This window comes from Grus americana, chromosome 1 (assembly GCF_028858705.1).
Source record: "Grus americana isolate bGruAme1 chromosome 1, bGruAme1.mat, whole genome shotgun sequence".
Taxonomy (NCBI): domain Eukaryota; kingdom Metazoa; phylum Chordata; class Aves; order Gruiformes; family Gruidae; genus Grus; species Grus americana.
Window position 1 is genome coordinate 128945703 of NC_072852.1, and position 26023 is coordinate 128971725.

The following is a 26023-nucleotide window of genomic DNA, read 5'->3' on the forward strand; positions in this document are numbered from 1 at the left end:
GAGCAAGCTCCTGGCAGGACCTGTGGACCCATGGAGAGAGGAGCCCACGCCAGGGCAGGTTTGCTGGCAGGACTTGTGACCCTGTGGGGGACCCACGCTAGAGCAGTTTGCTCCTGAAGGTCTGCACCCCATGGAAGAGACCACGCTGGAGCAGTTCGTGAAGGACTGTAGCCCGTGGGAGGGACTCACATTGGAGAAGTTCATGAAGGACTGTCTCCCGTGAGAGGGACTCCATGCTGGAGCAGGGGAACGATGAGAGGAGTCCTCCCCCTGAGGATGAAGAAGCGGCAGAAACACCGTGTGATGAACTGACCGTAACCCCCATTCCCCGTCCCCCTGTGCTGCTGGGAGGGGAGGAGGTTGAAGCCGGGAGTGAAGTTGAGCCTGGGAAGATGGGAGGGGTGGGGGGAGGTGTTTTAAGATTTGATTTTATTTCTCATTCCTCTACTCTGTTTTGCCTAGTAATAAATTAGATGAATTCCCTCTCTAAGTTCAGTCTGTTTTGCTCGTGACAACAATTAGTGAGTGATCTCTCCCTGTCCTTATCTCGACCCACAAGCATTTCGTTATACTTTTTCTCCCCTGTTTAGTGAATGAGGGGAGTGAGAGAGCGGCTCTGGTGGGCACCTGGCACCCAGCCAGGGCCAACCCACCACACAGGCACAGCCTGGGCAGTGAAATACTTGCCCAGCGGGGTGACTGCCAAACCCCCACATGGACTTCCTCATCCATTAGGCTAATTCTGAACAAAGCATAGTGAATTTAGGACACAAAAACTCATGAATGACATTTCATGCCTTGGGATATTATGACAGCTCAGAGGAGTTGGTCCACACCCACACTTGTTAACAGATTGCCACAAAGCAAAACAGGAGATAGGGGCAGGGATGCTGCAGAGCGGTAGGTGATAGATCGATCAGTGACACCATCTTGCCATAAGGATAACACTTCTAAATGGCAGGCAAAGTTCAAAGGAGGAGATGCTCGAGCTCTGAGAGATACTGATTTCTCATGGTGTGTTCTTCTCTTTTGATCTACTTCAGGCTGCTACTCCTAATTACATAAAAAGCTTAATCAAAATGAAGTTGAGAAAAAGGATGTGTGTAGACACCCACTGAATGCAGTGAGGATGGGGGTTTGGTAGTTTGGCGCATATGATGTAGACCACAGCAGCTCCCTCTTCTTACAGAAAACTCTGATTTCCAGTGTAAAGAAAAAAGGGGAAGAATTTCCAAAGCAAAGTGATTTGCTTTAAAAATTATTAATTTGCAACCATTTTAATTGATGGTTGCCTATAACATAAAGTCAGACTAAAGTAAAAATAAGGTATCCCACAATCCTCAGATTAGTTATATGATACCTTTTCAGTATATTGTACAGATAAAGTAGAATCAATAACCTTACTTGTGCAGGTTGTATTAAAGTCAATATATTTTTTCCATAACAAAGCAATATTTCAAAGGCAGCAACAATTCTGAGATTATTTTTTTCATGGTATTAAGAGGAGCAACTAAAAAAGTCTGAAAAATAAATCTTCTGACATGACAATATTAAAAGATTGAAAATTTACCAATGAAAACATCATCTGCTAAGATTAAAATTGTCTTTGAAGTTTGATGAGCTGTATGACTAAAATCAATCCTTTAAAAATATTGGTTAAGTTGTTCTAAGTATCACTAATTTATCATGTAAACTTCTGCTGGAAAACAAGAACCGTCAACCAGTATGCTTTTTACTCCTATAAATGAGTACAAAGGAGACGAAGCAAGAACAACCGATAAACAAAATTACCTGAATGTCTAACTAAAGAGTTGATATGACTAATATACCTTTTTTCTTTTATCACAGTAAAATGTTTTCCTTGCTTTCTGTAACTGGATACTAGATAGCCAATTAAGTAACAGTGTGATTCATATATAGCTTTAAATAACATCAAAATCAGGATGGAATTCTCTCTTGTGTTTATCCATGATAAATCATTAACTCATCTCAGTTTATGGAGTTATATTTCAATGAATTTTACAGTCAAAAATACAAACAGATTAGAAGACTTGGGCTATAAATTTCTATGATATACGATACTTATGACATTTCCAGTTATAACATTCATGGTGTTAAATGGTTCAATGTAAAATCTTTCCGAAAGCTCTATTTTAAATATTTTTGAAAGCCTAGCATTCACCTGCTGTTTATAGGTATCATGAAGGAAGATATTCACACACCCCAACTTCAGATATGTCATCCCAGATGTCTAAACAAAGAGCCTAAATTCCTGTACAGTGAATGGAGTTGTCAGTGTGCCAAAGTCCAAACAAAAGCCACCTTGATGGGAAGATACAGGTAGCTGCAGAGCAGTTCCACTCTGATGTGATACGATTTATGCCATACAGGTGCCTCTTGATCTCTATCGACCCTATGGGGAACCTACTGTGACCAAGTATTGACTTAGTGTGATGTATTATAACCAGTTTGAGCCAAAACACCTTTATGCTGCCTTCTCCCCACTTTTCCTGCCTGGCGATGCACTCCCACTCTCACAATGTCTTAGCAGTAGGGTTTGTTGCACCCATGTCACCATCAGCATAGCAAGCCATCTAGCAAAATTTGGTTTTCTTTCCTTTGGGATTACTTTTCAGCCATCTTACAAATCCTGTGAGCATGAGTGCTCAAGCTGGCTGAAAGAGGAGCAGAGTGAGAGGGGGCAGCACAGATTTACACTGCATTAAAGCAATTGTGAAACATCAAACCATTAAGGGCTAACCTAGCTGCCAGGTAAAATTGTGTGCCCCCAAGAGGGCCCATTGTCTACTTCGAGAACTTATTTGAGTCAGAGGTCTCAAGCTGGACAAAATGAACACTCTTCATAATATCTAAATAGCAGGAGCACAAAGGTATTTACAGTAATGGAAATTAGTCATCTAAATATTATTTTTGCATCTGACTCTAAAAGGATTTTTATGTTTTTGATAACTTCCTCTTTCATGGTTACTGTGTCAAAAGCATTTTAAACAGAAAACAACAAAAAAAGGAATTTGTATGGCCAAAGATTCCAGGAAAAAGTAGCAAAATTTTCCACACCCCCGCACACACCCCCCCACCCCCCAGCTTCTCTCTTCTGTAAAAGTAGAAGCTTGTACATTTCCTTCTGTCTTGAACTTCTGGCTCAGACTGCCCCACAAACCAAACTCCATTTTCTACCTACCCTGTTCTCCTTACCTCAAGGAGACTGATATAAGGAACTCCAAAAATAAAATAACTCTGAAAAAGGATGCAATATTCATAAAATTAAAACAGCAGCCAGGGAATTGTAAGAGGTACCAATGCTCTTAGAAAAGTCTTTCAAGCGTACTGATTTTTTCTTTGTATGCGTCCATTAAGTATATACTACTGTAGCATTTTGTTGGTTATGCATTTGCATATGTGTCTACTGTAGTAAGTAAATTAACCTGAACAAAACTCTGGGCAAACCAAAGATCGTTCATTCCTCAATAGTAGTTCCAAATAATTTCAGTCTTGGACTTTGCCATTGTAAATGTAACGTTTGTTTGTTTGTTTTTACAAAGAAGAATAATCTCACTGATTTGAGTACTCACCTGATGGGAGGTCTTAGCGTTTATAAGCTTTTTTAAATGCCTGACCTTTCCAAAGCATTGGGAAAGTAAAAATGGCACCTTGGATACTCTACCTATAATAAAATATCTGTTTTGACATTCATTACCATTTTATAATGGAAAAAAAAAAAAAGAAAGAAAGAAAGGTTGTATAATATTGGCTGCTTTATTTGTAAGTCATCTTTCTTCATATGGGAACTGAATCTCCATATTAAAAATTGAAAGTGTCATCTAAAAAGAAATCCTCTAATTTTGACTTAAGTAGGATGAATGCTCTGTTTAAAAGAAACTAGTGAGTGATTAAAAACACACATAACAAACCCACAGAACTTCTCTGCTAATATTTGAACTATAACAAACCTGTAGGTATCTTTAGTATCAATTTCTAAAAGTATTGTAAAATTGGCACCAAGAAGCTAGTCCTCCTATGACTTTTAATGAGTAGAAATGTACCATGCATGCTTTGAGAAAACCCATGAAAAATCTGACCCTGAATGAATTATTTAAAAATACAAGCATTTGTTACTTCAAATGAATTGCCTAGAAAGAGCTGTGAAAGAAACAAACCACATGACCCTATAGCCTCACATCTCCAATCCATCAATTACAGTAGTGTAGAGAGAGGTAATTTTGTAATGCTTATAATTCTTTCTTAATAACCCTAATGTGGGTTAACTGAAGTATGTGCTTCATTTATTTCTGTAGTGAATATGAATAGTCACTTGATACTTTTTTATTTCTTGGTAAGTATGACATCTTTCTAATATTTCCTTTCCTAGAAATATTTTCAATTATTATAAACTACTTATTTGAATGGGACTAGTATATTTGTAATATAGCACATATCTATGTAAAGGATACTTTAAGCAGTTGAAATGACTGATGCAGTAGAAGGCGACATTTACTGCAGAGTTCAAGGTAGATACCTAAGTCAGGCCTCACAAATAACTAGATCCTGAGGTGTAAATTTAAATTCTGGTTTTACTGAACTGGATGCCTTCTCTCTCTTTTAACTTCCTAGTTCCATGGTTCTCAAGAGTTACCTCTGAGTTCAGTGAAACAAATGTTTAACCCCAGTTTCTTCGTATTTGGACTTTTTTTGGCTATAATTTAAGATTGGCATGAAAACTAAATGCTGAAAAAAATCTCTTGTTTCAGGTAATAGTTTGGGATTTTTTAGTGGAAACAAGAAAAAGTAACTAAGTAGTCCATTGTCAGAACTTTACCTTAGGCAAAAGGATAAGATATTAAAAGAGGACAGTTTGTGGAAAATATTATTGTGTTATTTTTTGCTTATTACTATCTAGGGCATTCTGAGAGGGATATAGGGTACATATTATGATTGGCGTGTGAGTGTTAAAAATATTGCTGGTAATTTTTTGTCAGATATGAAATTTGGGCTAATAACCATATGTATCCTATTATTCTCAAGCCTAACCCAAACCAAAGGAGTTCACTGTCCTATAGTTCTTGATCATGCATTCATCACTGCCAAAGAGTTATATGAAGGTTTACGATACATGCCAAAAATAAACTATTGTTGGATATTTGTTTTTAATCAATTATGCTATGTAGCATCAAACCGAATTTCCATGACTTGTTTTATTTGCAAGTTCCTCAGATATTAAATATACTCTAAAATTAGCTAGTGAACTGGACATTTATAACAAATGTGCGTTGATTATATCTAGGGGTACTATAACCAGTGTATTCATCCATAATATGCTTTGTAAACAGACAAGAATAGCACCTAGATATGAACAATCTGAACTTTAAGTGTTACACATCTGTTAGCAAATATAAAAAAGGTCCTGTTCAATTGATTGATTCAAAATATTCATACTACTATGATGTTCTAAACTGGAAGAATTTAGCACAAGTATTTAAGCCCCTCAGCCCCTTAGTGTTCCTCCAAATAACTTTCCATTTTCTATTGACATGACAACTGCCAAATCCCTGATAATTATTGCTATTAAGAATGCATGCAGATTTAGATGGATTTTTCAGAATGAAACTGTGTGCAGCACTAAACCTTAATACAATCTACAAATCCACAGTATATCTAAGACAAAAACAATGCTCCATGCAGCTTCTTGTAAAAGCACTCTTCATTTGGACTGTATGACTATATGCATTCACCAATAATGCTGGAATGCATTTATTCTAGAACTGGAAAGCAGACTAATTCCTGAGAGAAAAAAACCCTGTACTAGTATTTGTCATTCCACCAATAGCCCAAAGGCATCCTTACTGAGATCAGCTTTATATGTGAAGGGCATTGCTGCTCACAAGAGACCTGTATCTCTAAAGTAGAATATTCTGGAGGAGTTCATTAATTTAAAATTGTTGTCAATCATTAATTTAAAATTGTTATCAATTATAGGTACTGAGGACACAATATTAAATTTTGATTTTGATATTTACTAGTTAACATTTTAATGCTTTCCCATAGTACCATTAGGCGATGTTTTACTTTTTTGTATGCAAGGGAATACTCGTGTCTCTTTCAACATTAGACACGATGAGGCGCCTACATTTAATTTAGAAACACAAAATATAGCTTGAAGCCAAAAATCTAGCAAAAATGATCGAAGAACAATGTGATTCCTGATGTTTCAAGTTTATGCAATTACAGTCTTCTTAGGACTATAATTACACAGGGTGGAAATCAGGTACAGTATGTGCCTATTTCCAAATTGCATTTCTTCGTATAAGGCATTCTGTATTTATTATGATCTTGTTTTCAATATGTTATATCCTCCTGTCTCCCACAGAGAACTCTTATAAAAGTTTTGCTGTATCTGATTATATTTTATTCTGCTAGTAAGAGACATATGATTTTTGATTGTTTCAGAAAGTCTTAGACAGGAAACCAAACTTCTGGATGATTATCCAACTGATATGTAAAATCTATTGAGGTTGCACAATCTTCTCTCATATTATAAAAATAAATTGGATGTTTTCCTTTTTAATAGGAAATGTGAAAAATTGCACAAAAAATATTAAATAGAAAATTCTCATATATCTCATCTGTACATAAAGAATGAAATGTACATAGTTGCAGAGACTGAACATACACTTTTTATTGCATTAAATCCTACTTAGATCCTTAACGCAGAAAGTACCTCAGATAAGTGTGGTATATAGTACCCTCTAGAGCAGACATTTCTCAATGGTTTCTAATCTAACATGAATAAAGAAGTTTTATTATTCCACAATTAATTCAGATAAATATTTAGCAGACAAAACGTTAATAAAGTGAAATAAACTTTGTAGAAATGTATCGTAAATTTTATCTATACATATATATATGTATGTTATATATATATATAGGGAGAGATTAGGTATACATGTATATATATTTATTCTCAGATGTACACAGAGATGAAGAAGAAAAAACATTTAAATTACATAGATATGCTATTTCTAATTATCTTAATTATGACCTTTTAGGGTTTGATTAAATTAGGAAAAAGAGTGGAAGGAAAATTGGTTAACATGTTGTCACTGAGATATAACTGCAAACTTTTCCTTAGTGCAGTTGAATGTTTCTGACTCACTCCTCACTTATTGTCTCTTTTTTAGTAAACTATGTTTGGCCCTTCATGAGCAGCCTCAGCTCCAGAATAGTTTGATTAACGCAATCTGAAGGCTGAAAGTCTAACAAGGGACTATAGGGTACCTAGGAAACTTTTTTTGTGGTTTTTTTTGTAATCAGATCTTAGCAATTAAAATCTCCCTTATTGCCCTATAGTTTTCTTCTTCACTAGATTATTTTTTCCTGAGTCAAGACCTTTGGAAGTCCTCAGTCCATTTTTACTTTGGCAATGTACTTCTACGCTATACTTCTTCATTTGGAATTGGAAACCTGAGCTGAAATTGCTAAGAAAAAGTTTGAAAATTATTTTCTTTCTCTACAGCAAAATGTGTAAAACAGCATGTATCAGATTTTGGTCAGCTTGTACCTGGTTAGACTAAAAAACTACATATATGGTATAGTTGGTATTCTGATATTGTGAGTTTCCTCGCAGCACAGCTTTAGAAAAAGAAATAAAATGGTTTTTTGATCTTTCCTTCCCTTCCAACTCTGCCTCACTAAATGATACTGCTTGAGCACATTTATAAAAACAGAAGATAATACTTATATTTACTAAATTTACTTAAGTTGACTAAAACCCCCCACTGGTGTTATTGTTGCTGTTGCTGATACTTCATGAATCCTCCAGTTTTCTATGTGTCTCTCCCATAACGGTCCTCACTGAGCCTACAACAGCAGGGCTTGAACTGGTTGAGGTATCTAGCTATTATAATTGACAAAAAGACAACAAAATTAATATCAATGTACAAACATTTGCCAGGGTCAGAGTTAGGTAAATATTGTCCTGTACATGATTTTCCTAAATAGTTGTTTTACATTTTGATGTCTATCTCTATAGGGAAAAATGATCAAAGACACTTTTGGTTTTTTACCAGATGCTGAGAACATACATATTCTTTATTCATTTACACCACATTTCAAACATTTGAGTTTTCATGAATCATTCTGCAGTTAAATCATTAACTGTGCAGGTCAGTCTTTAAGTAAAGCTTTTTGCGTTGAAAGTCCTACTATTTGACTAAACTGAACTTTAGCCCACAAATTATGATATGATATTAAATCAAAACATTTTAGAACAATGAGGTTAGGAATTTTGTGATGAAAACTTTCTTTTAAAATATTAGATTATTAAAAACTGACTTTTTACAATAAATAGTTCAAACAGAAAAAAAGGATTTTATTTTTTTCCTTTTCAAAACACCTTTAGTTGTTTTCTGAAAGGAAAACTTCAGCTCTCAGATAGATAAAAAAAATACATGACGTGTGAAGTAAATTTTGAATTTACAGTTTTGGTTTTTCCCACATGAAACCATTGCCCATGTTGTATTAATAATCTAACCATAGAATATATAAAAGAATGACACTGTCCAATTGAATCACATGACTGAAAAAAAGATCAATTTGCTTTGAAGAATGTTGGTGTAATCAGATAAACTTAAAAATCCTGATATTATAATGAAGAAAAAATCTGTTCCTGTTACAGAGTGAAAGTAGCATTTAGATGAAATGTGTAGAGACAAAAATAATTTTAGATATTATTTTATTTTAATTTTAATCCTGAAAGGAGGCACAGATTGCTAGCTATTTCATAAAACTTTAGTTAATTTATTTTTATAGCTACTGATTAAGCTAGTTAAGGAAGGATTTTATCATTAACAAGGTCAATTTATGTGGAAGATTTTTATGACAACACAGTGCTATAAATGAAGTAACACTCTCCTCTCCCTGATGATTTACCTCTGGAACTTCTTTGTATTCTTACTTTATAGAAACATTACATTAAAAATACATAATACATTAAAACCCTTTTTAGTGAGATCTTTTTTTGAATATGTGTAGGGAAGGGGGAGAAAGAAGCAAGCCCAAATTCACTAGGTAATAGTCAATTTAATTTTATTGAACTAATGCCCTAAAAACATATTTGGTCACAAGAGTTATTTTTTAGTGTTGAATGAAATTCAGGAAAACTCATTTCATTCAGATGACAGAGTCCAAAGTTGTCTTTTAGGTTCATTCATATAGTGCTGGAAATCCTTAATTCCTTTTTTCTTTTCTCTAATATCAAGCCTAGCAAAAATAATTCAACAATTGTTTATTTTTCTAGGTGAATTTTGGCATTTCAAATTATAGTCTTGTGGAGAACCAGGAAACACATTGAAAAAATGGGGAGGACACAGGCTAACTAGCTTGTGAGGTGTTTAAAATAATTATTGATTTTAGCTTATTTTATTTTTAATTCAGATCCATTACTGACTGTTGTGGAGACACACCTGTCTTCTTTAGTAACATGAAGATGGAACAATTGGATACTAAAACCAGATTTTCTCAAGTCAGACTAAAAGTATTTTTCCTGTTTCCTTGAGGACAGATATTTGACAGTGCTGGTAGGAAAAATGTTACCTGAAACACAGGTGAAACTGAAAAGACTCAGAATTTACCAATATAGAAAAAGAGAATGCATTTTTTATATAAATATACATACCACAGCTATGATATATTTATATCATAAATATATAACATCTACATTAATCTAGAATTAAAAATACAGTTATATTGATATCCAGCATCGAAGTTAAGAGTTAATCATGATTCTGTAGCTGAGAAGTTACAGATAGTTCTTCATAGTTCCATAGTTAAGAATGTCACAGATAATTTTGCAAATAGTTGCTAGGTACTGCTAAGGATGGCTATTGTACAGTTCTACCATTATGTTAGTTAATATTCACCCAAACAATGTATCAATTAAGAAGCAATTGTCAAGAGGCAGAAGAATTTGTTAGTCTGATCAACAGACCCTGAAGAACCATTTGGAAGTGCTGGAAATATTGAGAAACGAGGGGTAAGGTAATTTGGGCCAGGGTCTCTGCGACCACGGACCCATGAGCCCCCTACCCAAATTATACCACCTATCCAAAAGATAAAGGCAGAGAAAAGAACTGAGCATGCATTCTAGTTTGCAGATTAGGCGAAGAAATATGAACCAATCATTGTAACCGGGAGTGTACTATTTTGTAACTTTTCTGGATAAATATGACAACAAACCTGCGCTAGGTGTGCTTGATTTCTGGAAATCCACTGAGCACCCAGGCCCGAATAAAACGCAGTATCTCTCCTGTGCGTGTGAGAATTGACTTATTGCACACCGGGCAACGAATCCGCTTTTTGGATAACAATATGAAGTTTTAGGATTTGTTTTTTTGATTTCAGCAGGGATTTGTTTGTTTGATTTTGTTAGTGTGAGTCGTGGTTTAACCCAGCCAGCAGCTAAAATAACCACACAGATGTTTGCTCACTCCTCCCCACAGAGGGACGGGGGAGACAATCAAAGAGGGTACAAAAACCCAACCAAAACCCAAACCCACAGGTTGAGATAAAGACAATTTAATAGGACAGAAAAGGAAGATGATGATGATAATAATAATGATAAAAGAATATACAAAATGAGTGATGAACAGCATAATTTCTCACCACCCAAAGCTGATGCACAGCTAGTTTCTGAGCTGCCTTGCCTCTTGGCCAACCCCCAGTTATATACAGAGCATGACATCATATGGTATGGTATATCCCTTTGGCCAGTTGGGGTCAGCTGTCCTGGCTGTGTCCCCTCCCAACTCCTTGAGTGCCCCCCACCTTCTCATTGGCAGGGCAGTATGAGAAGCTGAAAAGTCCTTGACTGCTTGGCAACAACTAAAAACATCAGTACGTTATCAACATTATTCTCATCCTAAATCCAAACCACAGCACTACACTAGCTGCTAGGAAGAAAATTAACTCTAACCCTGCTGAAACCAGGACAGTGTGTTGAGGGTAAGAGGAAGAATATTGTGGAATGGAGCTCCTCGGATCGTTATGTTGTTCATCATCACCTGTACCTTCCCTCACCTTGCTTCCCGTTCATTGCCTGCTTTTCACCCCTCCATGGCATATGCTGCTGCCAGCCAAAAGAGTAGCTCCAAGCTGAGTGGGAAACACTATTCATCTCTTTATAGCTCCAAGCTTCTTGCAGGCTGCACACTTTTGAAGAGTCTATTTGACATAATATTTCATCTGGACTCATAGTTTCCAGAGAAGCAGTTTATACTGAGGTCACCACAGCTACCTAAGAACCCTTTTAACAGGAGAAAATCTTAAAAAGAAAACAGTATTTTTACCTTTGTACCAAGTTTAAGTTATTGACTACAAAATTGGAAGTGAAGTTACAAACAAAAAACATTAAATGCAGAATAGGATAAGTTGGGAACTAATCTTTCTTTCCTCATCTAGGATTTATCTGCTTCATGCTTTGGCTGTCTCATGCTGTCTTTTAAGAAAAGCCTTTGAGAAATGAATTTCTCCTTCAGTTTCCATCCTGTGCTTTTATCTTGTGCTTTTCTGGTTACTATTCAGTGTGATAAAAAGATTTTTCAGATGAGGTCTCAAGATTCATGTGCCTCTCTAAGGTTGCTCATTGCAGTGCAGCCATGGCTAACACTGTCCCAAACATCAGATGAATAGTGGGACACCTTTCCCACAACTGACTGTGGTTAGCTTGAGCGTGATGGGAGCCTCTATGTTCATAGGATTGAGGAGTGCAGATTCTCCAGCTCTGGTTTCTTTCCTTTTGTCTTAACAAGTCAAACTGCAGTTGTTAGCTTATGCCATAACACTCATCAGTCACCCCTTAGGGAAACCCTCTTCCTTAATGTGCGGTCACCTTTTGGTCTGATGCTGTTTTGTGGATGCCACGGAACACAACGATACAACAGGTTTTGGGTTGTGGTCCCATGACATTAATTTTAATTGCTGCTGTATAGAATAGACCAATATATCTCAGCAATAAATGCCAGGTGTCTCTGTCACTCAGCAGTGCTGGAGCCAAATGAATGACATACGCCTGGAGTCTTTCCAGCTTGATTTAGACACTGCATGGAGGTGCTCTGTATAAGAACTGAACTCCTGTAGCTCCTTCAGCAGCAAACACACTGGGATTACTGAGGGCATCATCAAAAGTGTGCCCAGCAGCACTCCCCAGAGGCCCGCCAGCAGGGTAAGATTTTCAGGTGAACCATCACTATGGATGTTTCAACACACCATGTGCATCTGCAGAAGCACACACATCCCTATAAATTATGTATGCACCCCCCAGGGTATGCCCTGACACTTGCAACCTGCTTCATTTCCAACTCAAGGTGGATGACTGGGAGATGAGAAGCACAGAAATGCGGGGGGAGTGTGGGGATTGCCCCAGCTCCCCACCGCACTGACTGGCGAACTGTTAACGAAATCCTGGACTACCTCAGGCTCCTAGTTCGTTGCTCTCCCTTTTCTGTGCCACCCATTCCACTTCTACCCTTCCACCAACAAGTTTATTTTCCAAATGAGGGACAAACACACCATCCCAAACACATTCTGGAGGACTGACATGTTTTCTGGCAGTACCTAGACCAGTCTGCAACACGTGGTCACCCCAAGCCTCAGGTGGGTAGGAAGCTGCTGGCTTAGGTAACTATCTAAGGTTTGGCTAAGTGAATCTTGACATTATTCCAATGTTAAAATAATTTGCATTTTTCACAGGGTATGAACTGCCCCCATGAAAGGAGCACTAGCTTTCCTCAGTGAAAGTGAAACACAGACCTTTCAAATGTTATCCTGCCGGACCAAGACATTAAATCTAAGAGTGGAACAACATAATTTTCATGTCAGGGAACAATCACTTTTTTGCACTTGCTCCACTTCTCACAGGCTTTTTCACAGGCTTTTAAACAACAAATTATTATATTCTTGTAGCTTGATATAAGGCTAAGTATTATACCTTCATGTTCATTTATGGTCAGACTTTCCCATCTGTGTCTGAAAGTAACTGAAAAGTAACTCTTTCATATTCATCAGTAGTTATTTAGATTTTTGAAAAGTGTCTTTTCCAAACCCAGTACTTCTCAAATTATTTAACCTGTTTCTTAGAACTATGAGAAAGCAAAGATATGATTAATTCTAAAAATCATAGATAAAAAGCCTCTAGCTAGCCATTAATAATTGCAATCTTATTGAAATAATCTCACCCATACAGCATATTTAGCAAGACAACGTCAAAGCCCCAAAAGGTTCTGCTTTTTGGGTTTTTTCATCAAAAATATCTCAGTAAGCAACACTAGCTAGGAAAAAAATGTGTGGAGTCACTTTGCTTTCTGTTCCCTAGGCTCATGTTCAAATGAAAAAGGTAAAATCATCTGGGAATGTCATATAGAAAAAGTTTTCTGAGTTGGTATATCAGAAACAATACCTTCAGAACAACAGGTTAGCTCTAGAAGGAAATATGTTACATCTTCCCTTTTCTATATAATTGTTTCTGAAAACATGTATATCAGCATCTCAGAATATTACCTGAATAGCATGAATCATTTTAAGTAATATTTTATGAATATCAAAACAAAGATGAATTATTCTCTGGTCACTATTAGTCATATGCTGGCAAGCAACATAAAATGTTCTGCCAATGAATGTCAGAACTAATTCTCAAGCCTTCTGCTTTTTCTGGTGTTGTGCTGCAGAATGTACACAGTTTTGCTTGCTTTATTTATTTATTTTTTTTTCCCTATGAGATTTAGAAAATCACCAGATTTGTTTCCATTTGTTTCTGTAGCTAACATACTAGAAGATCTATCAATAGGTTACTATTCTGACACCAAAGCATAATTCCAGTGTAACCCTCTGAGGACTGTTTGTTTCCTGCAAGTTGTCCTCTGGGTCAATCCACGAAGGAAATGGATTGTTATATCCTGCAAACTGTAGTAACTCATGCACTTAGCTTTGGACCCTTCATTACCTGTATGGCAGTAGGAGACCAAAGTGACAAAACAAACCCACCATCCACTAGGCTAGAAAAAGTGAAACAAAACGGTTTCTTCACGCATCAATTTCTCTCCATTCATCTATACATATATATTTTTACATTCAGAATAATCAGATGCTATTATGTCAGCTTCTCAGTGTTTGCTGGATGGTTTCACACCAGCACAACATTTATAATTACAGAACATCTTTGCAACTCTGTAAGTAATAGCCAAAGCAAAGAAGTCTTGCAGGCAGAATTTAAACCACAAAATCCCATTGAATCCCACAGTAAATATATAAAAATATACATAAAAGGGGAAGTTTAGAAATAAAAGCACATATAACTATAGACTTTCAGTAAAGGCAAAAAACAGTATTAGTAATATTCAAGAGTTTAGTATTCAGTATAAATTACTACCAAATTTTTTTGTGAACAATAATTTTCTAGATTGTATATAATACATCTCTGCATGGAAACAAAGTACATTTAATGCCTTTTCAATGAAATTATTAATGACAAAAAAACATCACAGGTTACCATCATACATTAACACATCAAATACCTTCATATAATTTGAATAGAAATTATGTGTTTGCTACTTACCTAACTGGGTCTCCTGAATTGTTAGCTTACTCTCCAAGGGGTGTAAAAGTTTTGGTGGTTTATCTGTTAGTGGTGCTAGAAAAGAAAAAAATTCACATATAAAGTTTTCTGATTGTTATTGGGTGGAATAAGACTTGATTTTATACTTATTGTTTCAGGATTGCTTCGGGTTTTCTTTTGTTTAAATAATGTTCATGCCTTCGGTAGCTGTAAATGTTTTTGCTTAGAGAGTAAATATAGCACCAAAATTTAGAATCTTTCACATGCTAAGGTATTGAAGGCACTTATGTTAAAAAAGTAATCTCTAAACTCTCACAAAAACTATGTACTGACACATTACGGTTTTGTATTTTCACAAATATTATCCAGCATTTCATAGTTTGTTATAACATTTACTTACCTTTCTATCAACAGGAGTAATAAACAGAGAAATAATATAAACTAAGTCACTGTAAAACAATTTTGAAAATTTGATGAAAATTTTATTAAAAAAGATACTACCATCATTGAAACTTTTGAAAAAGTCTTAGTTTTCAAAATCCAAGGGATGGATACATTGAAATAATTTCAAGATTCCTAATAAGATTACTTCCTTCCTCCCTTTTGATCTACTCTGAAATAATATTAGTAGACTTATGCAAATTGTGGAATAGAAAGTTTTGTAGTGGTCAAAAACCTTCTGAAGGTTGTTGAAGCATGTTCAAACCATGCAGCTAAATAGTGCAGCTATTCTACTAGATTCATCATCTGTATACTTAATTCATAGAAGTGACATTGGTTATTATTACTTCTGTTGTTGTTAGCAAGTCTACTCTTTACTGATCTCTAACAGATGAGTGCATGCTATATGGAAAAAAAAAGCATTCATTTATTTTTTTCTGTAAAATTGATAGTAAATGTTCATGGGAAAACTCCAACTTTTGTAGTCACCTTGAACATTTTGATATTTTGCTTTTCAAAATTAATTCATACTTCAGTCTTTAACACAGATTACGGGCTGTCAGACATTTAAAGTACATTTGACATTTTGATATAACTCTATAATATTTGTTCCCTCCAACTTGTCAAAATCACTGCTCCCTTTCTTACTGACATACACACATCCACATGTGTATGGGTTTAATCTACTAAACACACTCATCTCCTGTCACTTGAACTGCAGGAGAGGTTTAACTACATTCTCTTTACTATGTTTCCTCTGCTCTTTGATTAAATTATCAATGTCCTTTAAAATCTACAGTATTAATTTCAACTTTGCAGCAATTACAGAATGGATCCATTATCAACTCATATGGTTTTGCTTTACAGCGATTTTCCTTATCTGACCAGAGCCACCCAATTGGTGTCTGGGATGTTGACCCATCAGATCTAGGACTGAATCAAAACATCTCTTCAAGGATGGGAAGAGAACTGGATTTGGTCCACAGACCCTCTTTCAGTTCATTCTTGCAACAACAGCTTCTGTTCTCTACAGGAAATCATTCTGCACTACAGACTTTGGAGAGAGCCACAGCTATGAAAGACTTTTCAGCAACATCTCTGGGTTGTTAGGGATTTTTACGCCGATTTAAATGCTTGTTAGCTCTCTTTGCTTCTCTCTCTCTTTTCTTTTTTCTTTTTTTCTTTTTTCTTTTTTTCTTTTTTCTTTTTTCTTTTTTCTTTTTTTTTTCTTTTTTTTTTTTTCTTTGGGGCTAAAGTGGGTGGAAAGAAAAAGGATTTGAAATATATTTTTTCTTAAACTGCAAAATTAGTCATTCCCATTTCTTAACTTCTCTGTAAAGGCTCATAATTTATCAGCACATTACCATTTTTTAAACATCATCTACTATGAATTTAAATTTAGTTTTGCAGTTCTGTCATTCTCAACTCAATTACCATTCATCAGATAATGTCTTCTGAGTCACTGTTGTTCTAAATCTGTTTTGAAACTTTTCAAGCAAAGTTCTCTCATTGTAAGTAAAGATATAGTAACTGGTGGAGTTAATCTGAATGCAACAAATACATAAATTAGAAAACAGTATTTTTCTCGGTTTAAGCAAAGACTGACATTAGTCTTGTGGTCCTGTACTTCAGACCTCTAAGATGCTTCCTACTTTTAAACAAATAGGCACAGGATGTTAATATACACAGATAAATCATCCTTCACCAACAGTATGAAGTTATAAAATTTGTGCCCAATTTATTTTTTCCATAACTTGTGAGATTCAATAAATAATTTAACAGAGAAACTGTTACTGAAAATAATAAATTAAACACATAATTGACATATCAGAATCACAGCAGCATGTAGGCTAGAAAGACCCTCTGGAGGCCAAGTGGTCCAACCTCCTGCTCAAAGCAAGTCCAATAGAGCAGGTTGTTAGGACCTTATCCAGTCAGGTTTTGAATATCTCTGTGGATGGAGATTTCACCACTTCAGGTGTTCCATGCCCCAAGCACCTTGTGGCCCTGCAGTAGATTCAATCCAGTATATCTATGTCTTTTTGTACACCGGGGACCCTAAAATCTGGCACAGCATTCGAGATATGCCCTCACAGATGGATCACCCTCCTGGATCTGCTAGCTAAAATCTTGCCAAGAGCTGTGCAGTTGGACTTTGCCAACCCGTGCTCAACTTACTGTCTGCCTGGGCTGCCAGGACCTTTCCTTCAAGCTTTTTTTCTACTCAGTCAGTCCCTGGTTCTGTACTGCTGCATGGGGTTATTCCACTCCTAGAGCAAGACATTGCATTTGCCTTTGTTAAACTCCATGACTTTCTCCAACTTGTGAAGGTCTCCCTAAACAGCATTGCTGCCCTCCTCTTCGTCACCCACTTCCCATTTTGCTGAGGGTCCCATCTGTCCCATCATCCAGGAATATGCAAAAACTCTAATCAATATTACAACAAAAATACACTAGAGGTTAACTGTGTTGTATACTTATTTTAAAGTGATAGCTATAAATATTTGTGGCCAGGAAGAATTAATGCTTAATAGGACAATGCAACTCTAAGCTCTCTAAATTTGGGCAAATATCAGTATTTCAGTGTTGCATTCCCCATTGATGCCTACCAAGCTAACACTGTTGTGGGTATGTCTATATTACAAGTTATCACATCTCTCAGGGCCAACTCCTTCACCCATCTGGAAAAGTGAAAGCATCCCTGGGTATTCTGCATTCCAGAGTTTTAGGCTGTAGGCAAATACAGTGAGTGGGAGTAATATAGGCAAGGAAAATATTTTTAATAACTTGGTATACTTAACATACCAGATTTTCAAAGGTGATTTGAAATGTGCCCTCGGTCAATCAACACCTTTAATGTCTGTTATTTTATCTGTTCGTTAGCTTGCAAATGTATGCATGCTTTCCTGGCAATTGATCCATGTGGACTGAGGCAGAGGTGGGAATTTCTCCAGCTGCCTCTCTCCCTTTCAAGTTTACACTCTCCATGGATAGCACTGTTAATGGACAGCACAGAGTTGCTGCAATCCTTGTTTAAGTTTAGAAACTCTGAAGTAGATCTATGTGTTTCCTATAAGCTGTTTCATATCCTTCAAACCATGGGGTGTGGCTTCTTAACTGGGTCAACCCACCATGCAACAGGCTATTAAAAATTAATACAATTTTCAGATGGATATATTGAGGCACAGTTATCTACTAAATTGAATAGCAAAACCAGAATTTGATCCTTTCTTCCTAAACTTTTACTAAATAGGAAGAATCAAACGAAAATTACAAATCTCACAACTACAGCTGGTCTTTTAAACAAGTTAAATACCTTTTTATCTTTTTTATGAATAGATGTAGGAAGGCAATAATTTTCATGTCCTACAAAAATATCCATGATTTCAAAGCACTTCCTGTTCTGTACTGTATGCAAAGAACTAGAATTCTTCTGAATGTGTTTAAAAAAATAAAAGAGGGTGAAGAGAGGGTCCTCTTCCCGCCAGGTAGTATTTATCAACGTAGTTGTCATACAGGAGGAACAGAGTGTTCAGATTCCTATTATTTCATGAGGGAATTCTGGAGTTTCTTGGCAAGAATCTTAGTTCCTAGACACTATTATCTACTGATGCATGGGTGCTCTTCTCCTCTCTCTGTCTCCTCCCTCCCTTTCTGTTACTCTTTCTCTCTTTCACTATTGCTGTCTTCTTTTTTTTTTTTTTGTCTTTTTTTCTTTCCCCTTAAGAGTCAAGAACCTTATCCCAGACAAAGTTAACCAAAACTGGTATATTCCTCTCAAAAAAATGGAGTTTGATAGGTCATATTCTTTTAAAGAAAAGCTGTTGGGTCATAAATCAAGTTTACAGCCCATCTTATGTTTGATTTTGGAACCATCACTGATGAATGGTTTGAAAACAAATATGTGTCAACCTTGTTTTTCATTAGAAACTAAAGTAAAAAAAAAAAAGTGAAGTAACCAATTCGGAAGCTGTATTAAAAATTAATATTTAACTTCAGAGATATCATTCAGTTACAGACATATTGATCCTACTCAAAGAAAAAGTGCTTAAATTCATGTTCCATGTCTATCAGATTGAATGTACATTTAAAACATATTGAACAATTTGTCTTGCAGTGATGAAACTGAGAGCCACCACAATCAGTCACCCAACTGGAAACTAGCCAGAAGATAATATTTTTACATCAGCCACCTACTTCCATACTCCTCTTTCTAAGCTGCTGCTTTAGCTTTAAATGTTTATGGTCACATAATACATACATTTGCTCCATGCAAAATTCTGTTATTTGAAGAGACCAGCCACCTGTTAGAATTTAACACAGCTAATGAAGAGAAGCTTAATCCAAACTGTGCATCAAAATGTCACTAATCTGGACATCGAAAAAATGGAACTGCCTCAACAGCCTCAAGCTTTATAATAGAAAAATAATAATACCAAAGATCTATGTTTATGTCACTTTTACAATGTGCTCTCGGATTCTTCCGTGCAAATTATAATGACTACAAATAGTCTTAGTGTCTTAGAGGCAGACAGAGCTGTGTGGAGTTGTCTGCAACCCGGAAAGGCAGTTTATTGGCTGGACACTTCTTGCAAGGACAAAAATTCACAGGAATGGCTGCCTTACCTGGCCAGTCTGAGTTATCTACATTTTAGAACATTTCTTGTTCAACTTTTTTACTGAAGTAAAACTTACTTTCTGAGGGGGAAACCTCTTCTCATCTTTCTGAGATTTGAGATAATACAATGAGATTAAACCTCTTATGTTTGTGAACTTAGATCATTTTTAGAAAAAAAATGACCTACGTGTCCCTGGAAGATATTGCAACTATAGCACAGGATTAAATAGGGGAAAGAATTCATTACTATGCTAAGGTAAAATGTCCTTACACTTTGAATTGACGGAAACTAGAGAGATGGAGTTCTCTTCTTGAAGTCCACAACATTTATTTGAATTCACTCTGCAGTTCAGAAAGATCCCCCATCTCTTAACGTGCCTTTAGAAACTAAGAGAATTCCTCATTACAATTTACTTTGCTGCTGATTTTCTGAGCCTTGCTTTCTTTTTGTCCTCTCTTCTTTCTGCTATTTCCGGCACAGGGAAATGACCTCGGGGACAAGGCACCTCCGTCAGAGGAGGGATAATAGGTCTGAGTGACTACAAAGCTGAACCTTCGGGCACTCCTGGGCGTCGTGCCTGGCACCGCTGCCTTCTCCTCCTGCCCTCAGAGGTGGCCAGTGCCTGGCTGTGAAGTCCGTGCGGTGTGCTGACCCTTCTAACTAACTACTGCATCGCAACATTTAGCCAAGCATGGTCAAGCATGGTAATCTTGTACCACAGGGTGTGGAGAAGATTTGAAATCAGATTAAAACAGTAGGTTTGTTTTTTAGATTGCTGTGTTAAAGTGTTCGCTTCATGAGAGGGCTCTTGAAAAAAAGCGCTGTCATTGGAAAGCCATCATTTATGAAAAGCTGCAGTAGCTGGCAATATCTCAGAATCACAGGTAATTATAAGAATAGGATTTCAGTTTTTTCGGCATTTCAGTTGATGACTGCAGTACCTTGGAAAACACTGGTGTATGCTTTTGGGGTTAGGTTTTTTTTGGTTTTGGTTTTGTTTTTTTTTTTCCCAATAGTGATGTCTGTAAAAGAAATAATGCAGTAGCAGTAGTCTATAGTAGGGTACAGTAAAATTAATTACGTGCAGCCTGAACATGCAGTCTTGAAACATTAATATACACAGTCACTGTCCAGATGAATATTAATATTGAGAACTCTGAAATTCCTCAGAGCAATTGTAAGCATAGCAGAACTTAAGTAATGCAATGCAAGGATGTTGGTTTTTTTCTTTATTTCTCCTAACATAGGTATAACCCTCCATATTCAGATATATCACTAAAGAAATCATTGCCTTTTAAAAAATAAATATATGGCAAGATCTTTCATAAAAAAGGAATTCTTTATACCTGCTTGAGACTTCTAACAACCTTAAATCTCATTTCTCAGTTACAATCAGATTAGTTTTCATTCACCAGGGCATCATTTAATATCACGTATGCCATGAATTGCACAGCAGCCCTGTAAGAATATTCTGCCTCACTGTGTGAACAAGCCTGGTTATACCCTGAATCAAGCAGTTCAAACTGAGGGCAGATACATATAAGGATACTAAAGATACATGTGTGAAGCCATAGGCATATGACCGTAAATGAGCTGCCTAATGTGACTTAGTTATCACTATGACTGATTGAAGATCAGCTTTTATCTACTGAAATGTTCCCATAAATCTTGCATTGAGAGACAAAAATTCTGTCTCTTCTTTCAATTTATGTCTTTTTCATTGTCTTCTCCTTAACACATATTAAAACCCCTTCCAACTCTATCGCTTTGGGCATTCAAATGAAAACACTCTTTATTTCTCATACCTACTCCTTTCTTCTGATGTTTTTCCCAATCTGAAGTTACAACTGTCAATTTTTTTCACATAAGAAAATTTTCCTAATAGAATAGAATATTAGCACTCCCTGTGAGAAAGTGCAGAAGCAGATAAAATGGTACCTAATGAAGAGGCCATTAACATGCAGAAGTTTCAGTGATGCATATTGAGAAAAGAAGCGGCATCATTGAAACAAAATCTCAGAAGACTAGAAGAATATTTCCAAGAAGCCTTTTAAAATCTGTTAAGCTTGTGAGTCCCCTGCGATTAACAACAGGTTGAATACTGGAGGAGAAGAGCAAATGCAGCCAGATGTTGGGGTTTTCATTATCTGCTCATCTCTAATTGAATCCGATGTGACATTTGTGCCGCCCCTATGACTTCAGAGACGTATATATTGCTCTTTTTTTTTTTCTGCTAGTTTTCTTGAACACATAGTGACATTTCCCAGTGGTCTCCAAGGAAAAAGTGCAAATAATCAAAATGCTGTCATCACAGGTGCTAATGCAGTATTGAAATACAAAAGAACCAAAGAGTATATCTAGTTAAAACTGTTGTATGAAATATCAGCCTAACATCTTGACAGTATCAGTCTCTTTGTGTGGTAGATTTAGAATTTATATTTTGATCTTACAAAGAGGAAAGGAAGGAATAAAACAAGGCTTTGATCCTAAAAGAGTTTTTATCATAGGGACAGGATTCCCTCTCCCCCACAAAAAAAGAGGACATCCAAATTACAAAAAGACAAATCAAAATATTAAAGGATTTAAAATATCCAAAACATTTTTTCCCTCTTGCAAAAGTTCCTCTGCATTACACCATTGTTTCTGTACAAAACTAATACCTAACGCAAGATAAAGGAAATGAGATTTTCTATGTAGGTCTATGAAAAAGATGTCATGCTAAAGCCTGGTCTGTCTGCATGGTCTGTTAAGTTTGTGCCTCCACTTCCATCTAAGAGACATCAGATCATCTGAAAAAAACCACCTGAGAAATGATGAACAGCGTGGTTGCTGCTGTCGTTGCTATAAACAAGCATGTGATATATTATCCGTGTTTAATTAAAGCTCTTGTTAGCGAAAGAATGAAACCACGCACCCAGGAGCACTTCCACCAGGAGATTCTCTGATGTTTCAGCTTAATGGTGAAGCTCACCAGTATTTCATTCAGTAGGAATTTTGTCTGTTTTGCCATATTTATATTAGTGGCTTATATGAGTCCTCTAGGCCGAAATAGCCATCTTTGTACCCAGTGGACAGAGAAGACCACTACAACTGGTGTGTTTTAGTACTCATCCACTAAGCTCCTGGCTTGAGTTCGGTTTATTCTATGATTTTATCTACACAGAGCTTTCCCTAAAACATCCTTGTCTTTACTACTGTGTGAGAACAGGGTTAAGCAAACTCAGTTCACCTCAGTTAAACTGTATATGCTGCAGTTTCTCTTATTGTTTCTGTTCCAAAACAAATGAAAAGTTTCGGGAGGTTCTTTCCTAGTAATTTTAAGTCTGGAAGCCTATACTAATGATTTTTGGAGGGTTCTGTATGGACTATGAGCCTTACTGTAACTACTTGTAGACATATTTAATTGCAGTTAGAACCCATAAGAGTAATTTTTTGCTCCTGTTTCTACATGTTAGGTTATGCCTTTGTTTAGAAGAGTCTTCAGTGAAGTGGTGTGTTGTATAAATCTTGTATAAGGCTTGTGAAACAAATAGAAACATATGCAATATTCTTAACAACTGGGCTACCTGAATAGATTACAAATTCATGAAGCAAAACAGAGAGCTATATAAATCATGAGGTTTAGGCAAACAAGTAAGAAAAGCCAGATTCACACATTTCACATCAAGCAAGCATTCTGCAACACATATCATTAAAATTTCTCTGCATATTATCATAGATTCCTTTCTCACATTGTTCCCTTAATCTGTTCTCTTTCCTTTTTTCTCTAGGTTAAAATATAGAAAATATGGGGGGATGGGGGGAAGGATCATAAGGTTATGTTCTCTGTGACTAGACTGAACACAAGTTTTCTTAACAATTCCTCTATTATTTTTATTGGATGACCCCCAGAAAATCTCATATATACTGTCTGATTAATTAGGGATACTCACAATTTCTTGTTCAGCCTCACTTTCACACTTGATAGTTGAATTTTAGTATTCACTATCACTTCTTTTCCTTGATCTTGTCACAGTCATTAAAATTTTCCCCTGAAATTTACCATTAGTTTCCATTTTTGGTCTATTATTTTTCATACTCTGTCTCAGATTTAGACTTCAAACCCAAGTAACTGGAGTGTATTTTCCCTCGTTTAAAGCCATTTATTGTAGGACACTGATTTTAGGAACAGATTAGTAATATGTGTGAATCTATTCCAGCCTTGCCTTTATTATTCTCTCCTATTTTGAGAGTTCGGGCAGATAGTTCTTGGAAATACCCTAGCTCATGACCTTTGAACACAAATTCTAGATACTCTATACCTTTTTTTTTTTTGGTAATTAAATCTTTCTGTTGATAATGCTGACATTTCAGAATAAGATTTCTCAGCCTCTGAGGAGGCCTTGTAGAGGGAATAGGACCCTATGCACCCTGACCACTTCAACTCTTCCAAAGAGCTGACATTTAAAGGCCTTGCAAATAAAGTTTTTACATATGGCATAGAGTTTCCTCTTTCAGGATTTGTAGTCAACCTTTTAATTCTGTTGCTCTATTTCAAAATCATCTGATTTAAAAGGCGACCTGCTCTCATTCTCTCTGTTCCAGTTCTGTCATAGACCTGTACACCTTTTTCATTTTTTCTCCAAGTTTTTTCAGTGATTTAGTCTTCTGAACCTGTCTGCTCTGCTCTGGACATACTATCATTTCTTGCGGCCCAAATATTAAGTGAGAAAAATCCATAATTTCTACTTTCATGTACAATGCTTTTTTGTACTTCTCTTTAAGTGCACATTAACTTTTCTGTCCTCTCAGGCAACTATTTTTTATCTGCTCCATTCAAGCATGCTTTTTTGCTTTTAAGTTGAGAGATTTTGGACTGTAAGAAAGCAAATGCCACTTCCATCTTCAGGAATGGCAAGAAGGAGGATCTTGGGAACATAGGCTGGTCAGCCTCACCTTGACCCTTAGGAAGGTGACGGAACAAATAGACCTGGAAACCATTTCCAAACACATGAAAGACAAGATGATGATTGGGAGTAGTCGGCATGGATTTACAAAGGGTAAATTGTGCTTAACCAACCTGATAGCCTTCAGTGATGAGTGGACCTGAGGAGAGCAGCTGATGCTGTTTAGCAAGGCTTTTGACACTGTCTTGCATAACATCCTCACTGACAAACTGATGAAGTATGGACTAAATAGGTAGCAAGTGAGATGGGTTGAAAACTGGGTGAACTGCTGGGCTGAGAGAGTTGCGGTCAGCAGCACAAAGTCCAACTGGAGGCCTGTCACCAGCAGTATACCCCAGGGGTCAGTGCTGGAGCCAACACTGTTTAATTGCTTCATTAGTGATGTGGATGACAGAACACAAAACTGGGAAGAGTGCTTGATGAACCAGATGGGTGTGCTGCCACTCAGAGGGACCTTGACAGGCTGAAGAAATGGTCTGACATGAGCCTCATGAAGTTCAACAAGGGGAAATGCCAAGTCCTGTCCCTGGGGAGGAATAACCCCAGGCTCCAGTACAGGCTGGGAGCCCACAAGCTGAAACTCAGATTGGCAGAGAAGGACCTGTAGAGAAGAAGTTAGAAACGAGCCAGCAACGTGCTCTTGCAGCAAGGAAGACCAACAGCGCCCGGGGCTGCATTAGGCAAAGCATGGCCAGCAGGTTGAAGGAGGCCATCCTTCCCTTTTACTGAGCTGTGATGAGACACATCTGGAGTGCTGGGTCCAGTGCTGGGCTCTCCAATACAAGAGAGACATACTGGGATAAGGAGAGTGAAGGGCCACAAGGGTGATTAAGGGATTGGAGCATTTCATACAAGGAGAGGCTGAGGGAGCTGGGACTGCTCATCCTGGAGAAGAGAAGGCTCAGGGACATCTTTTCCCTGTGTAAAAATACTTGATGGGGGAAGTAAAGACACAGATCCAGACTCTTCTCAGCAGTGTTAAGGGACAGGACAAGAGGCAATAACACAAACTAAAACACAGGAAATTCCACTGAAACATACGAAAAAAAATCTTCACTATGAGGGTGGTCACCTGCAGGAACAGGATGTCCAGAGTTGTTGTAGAGTGTCCATCCTTGGAGATATTGAAAACCTAATTGGACATGACTCTCAGCAACCTGCACTTGCTGTCCCTGCTCTGAGCAGGGGATTGGACCAAAAAAATCTCCAGCAGGTCTCCACCTTCTTTTTCAGTTTTAGCAAATATTTGCTCTTACACTCAGGATTAGAAAGTCTGGAAAATTCCCAGGGTGTCCTGAATAGTTAGTGTTTATGCAGCAGATGGGATGGGGGCGGAGTTAGGGGACATGCCATGCAAATCGCACTGCACAACTACAGTTTATTATACAGATGTT

At 36.8% G+C, this 26023-nt stretch overlaps 1 protein-coding gene across 2 annotated transcripts in view; it reads right to left on the reverse strand.

Annotated features, from left to right (window-relative positions):
- Window positions 1-26023, reverse strand: part of IL1RAPL1 (interleukin 1 receptor accessory protein like 1) — a 764969-nt gene that overhangs the window by 158531 nt on the left and 580415 nt on the right. For both annotated transcript variants that reach the window (XM_054844310.1, XM_054844318.1), the window contains exon 6: window positions 14624-14698. In XM_054844310.1, coding sequence (XP_054700285.1) covers window positions 14624-14698 — 75 coding nt within the window. The remainder of the gene's footprint in view (window positions 1-14623; window positions 14699-26023) is intronic.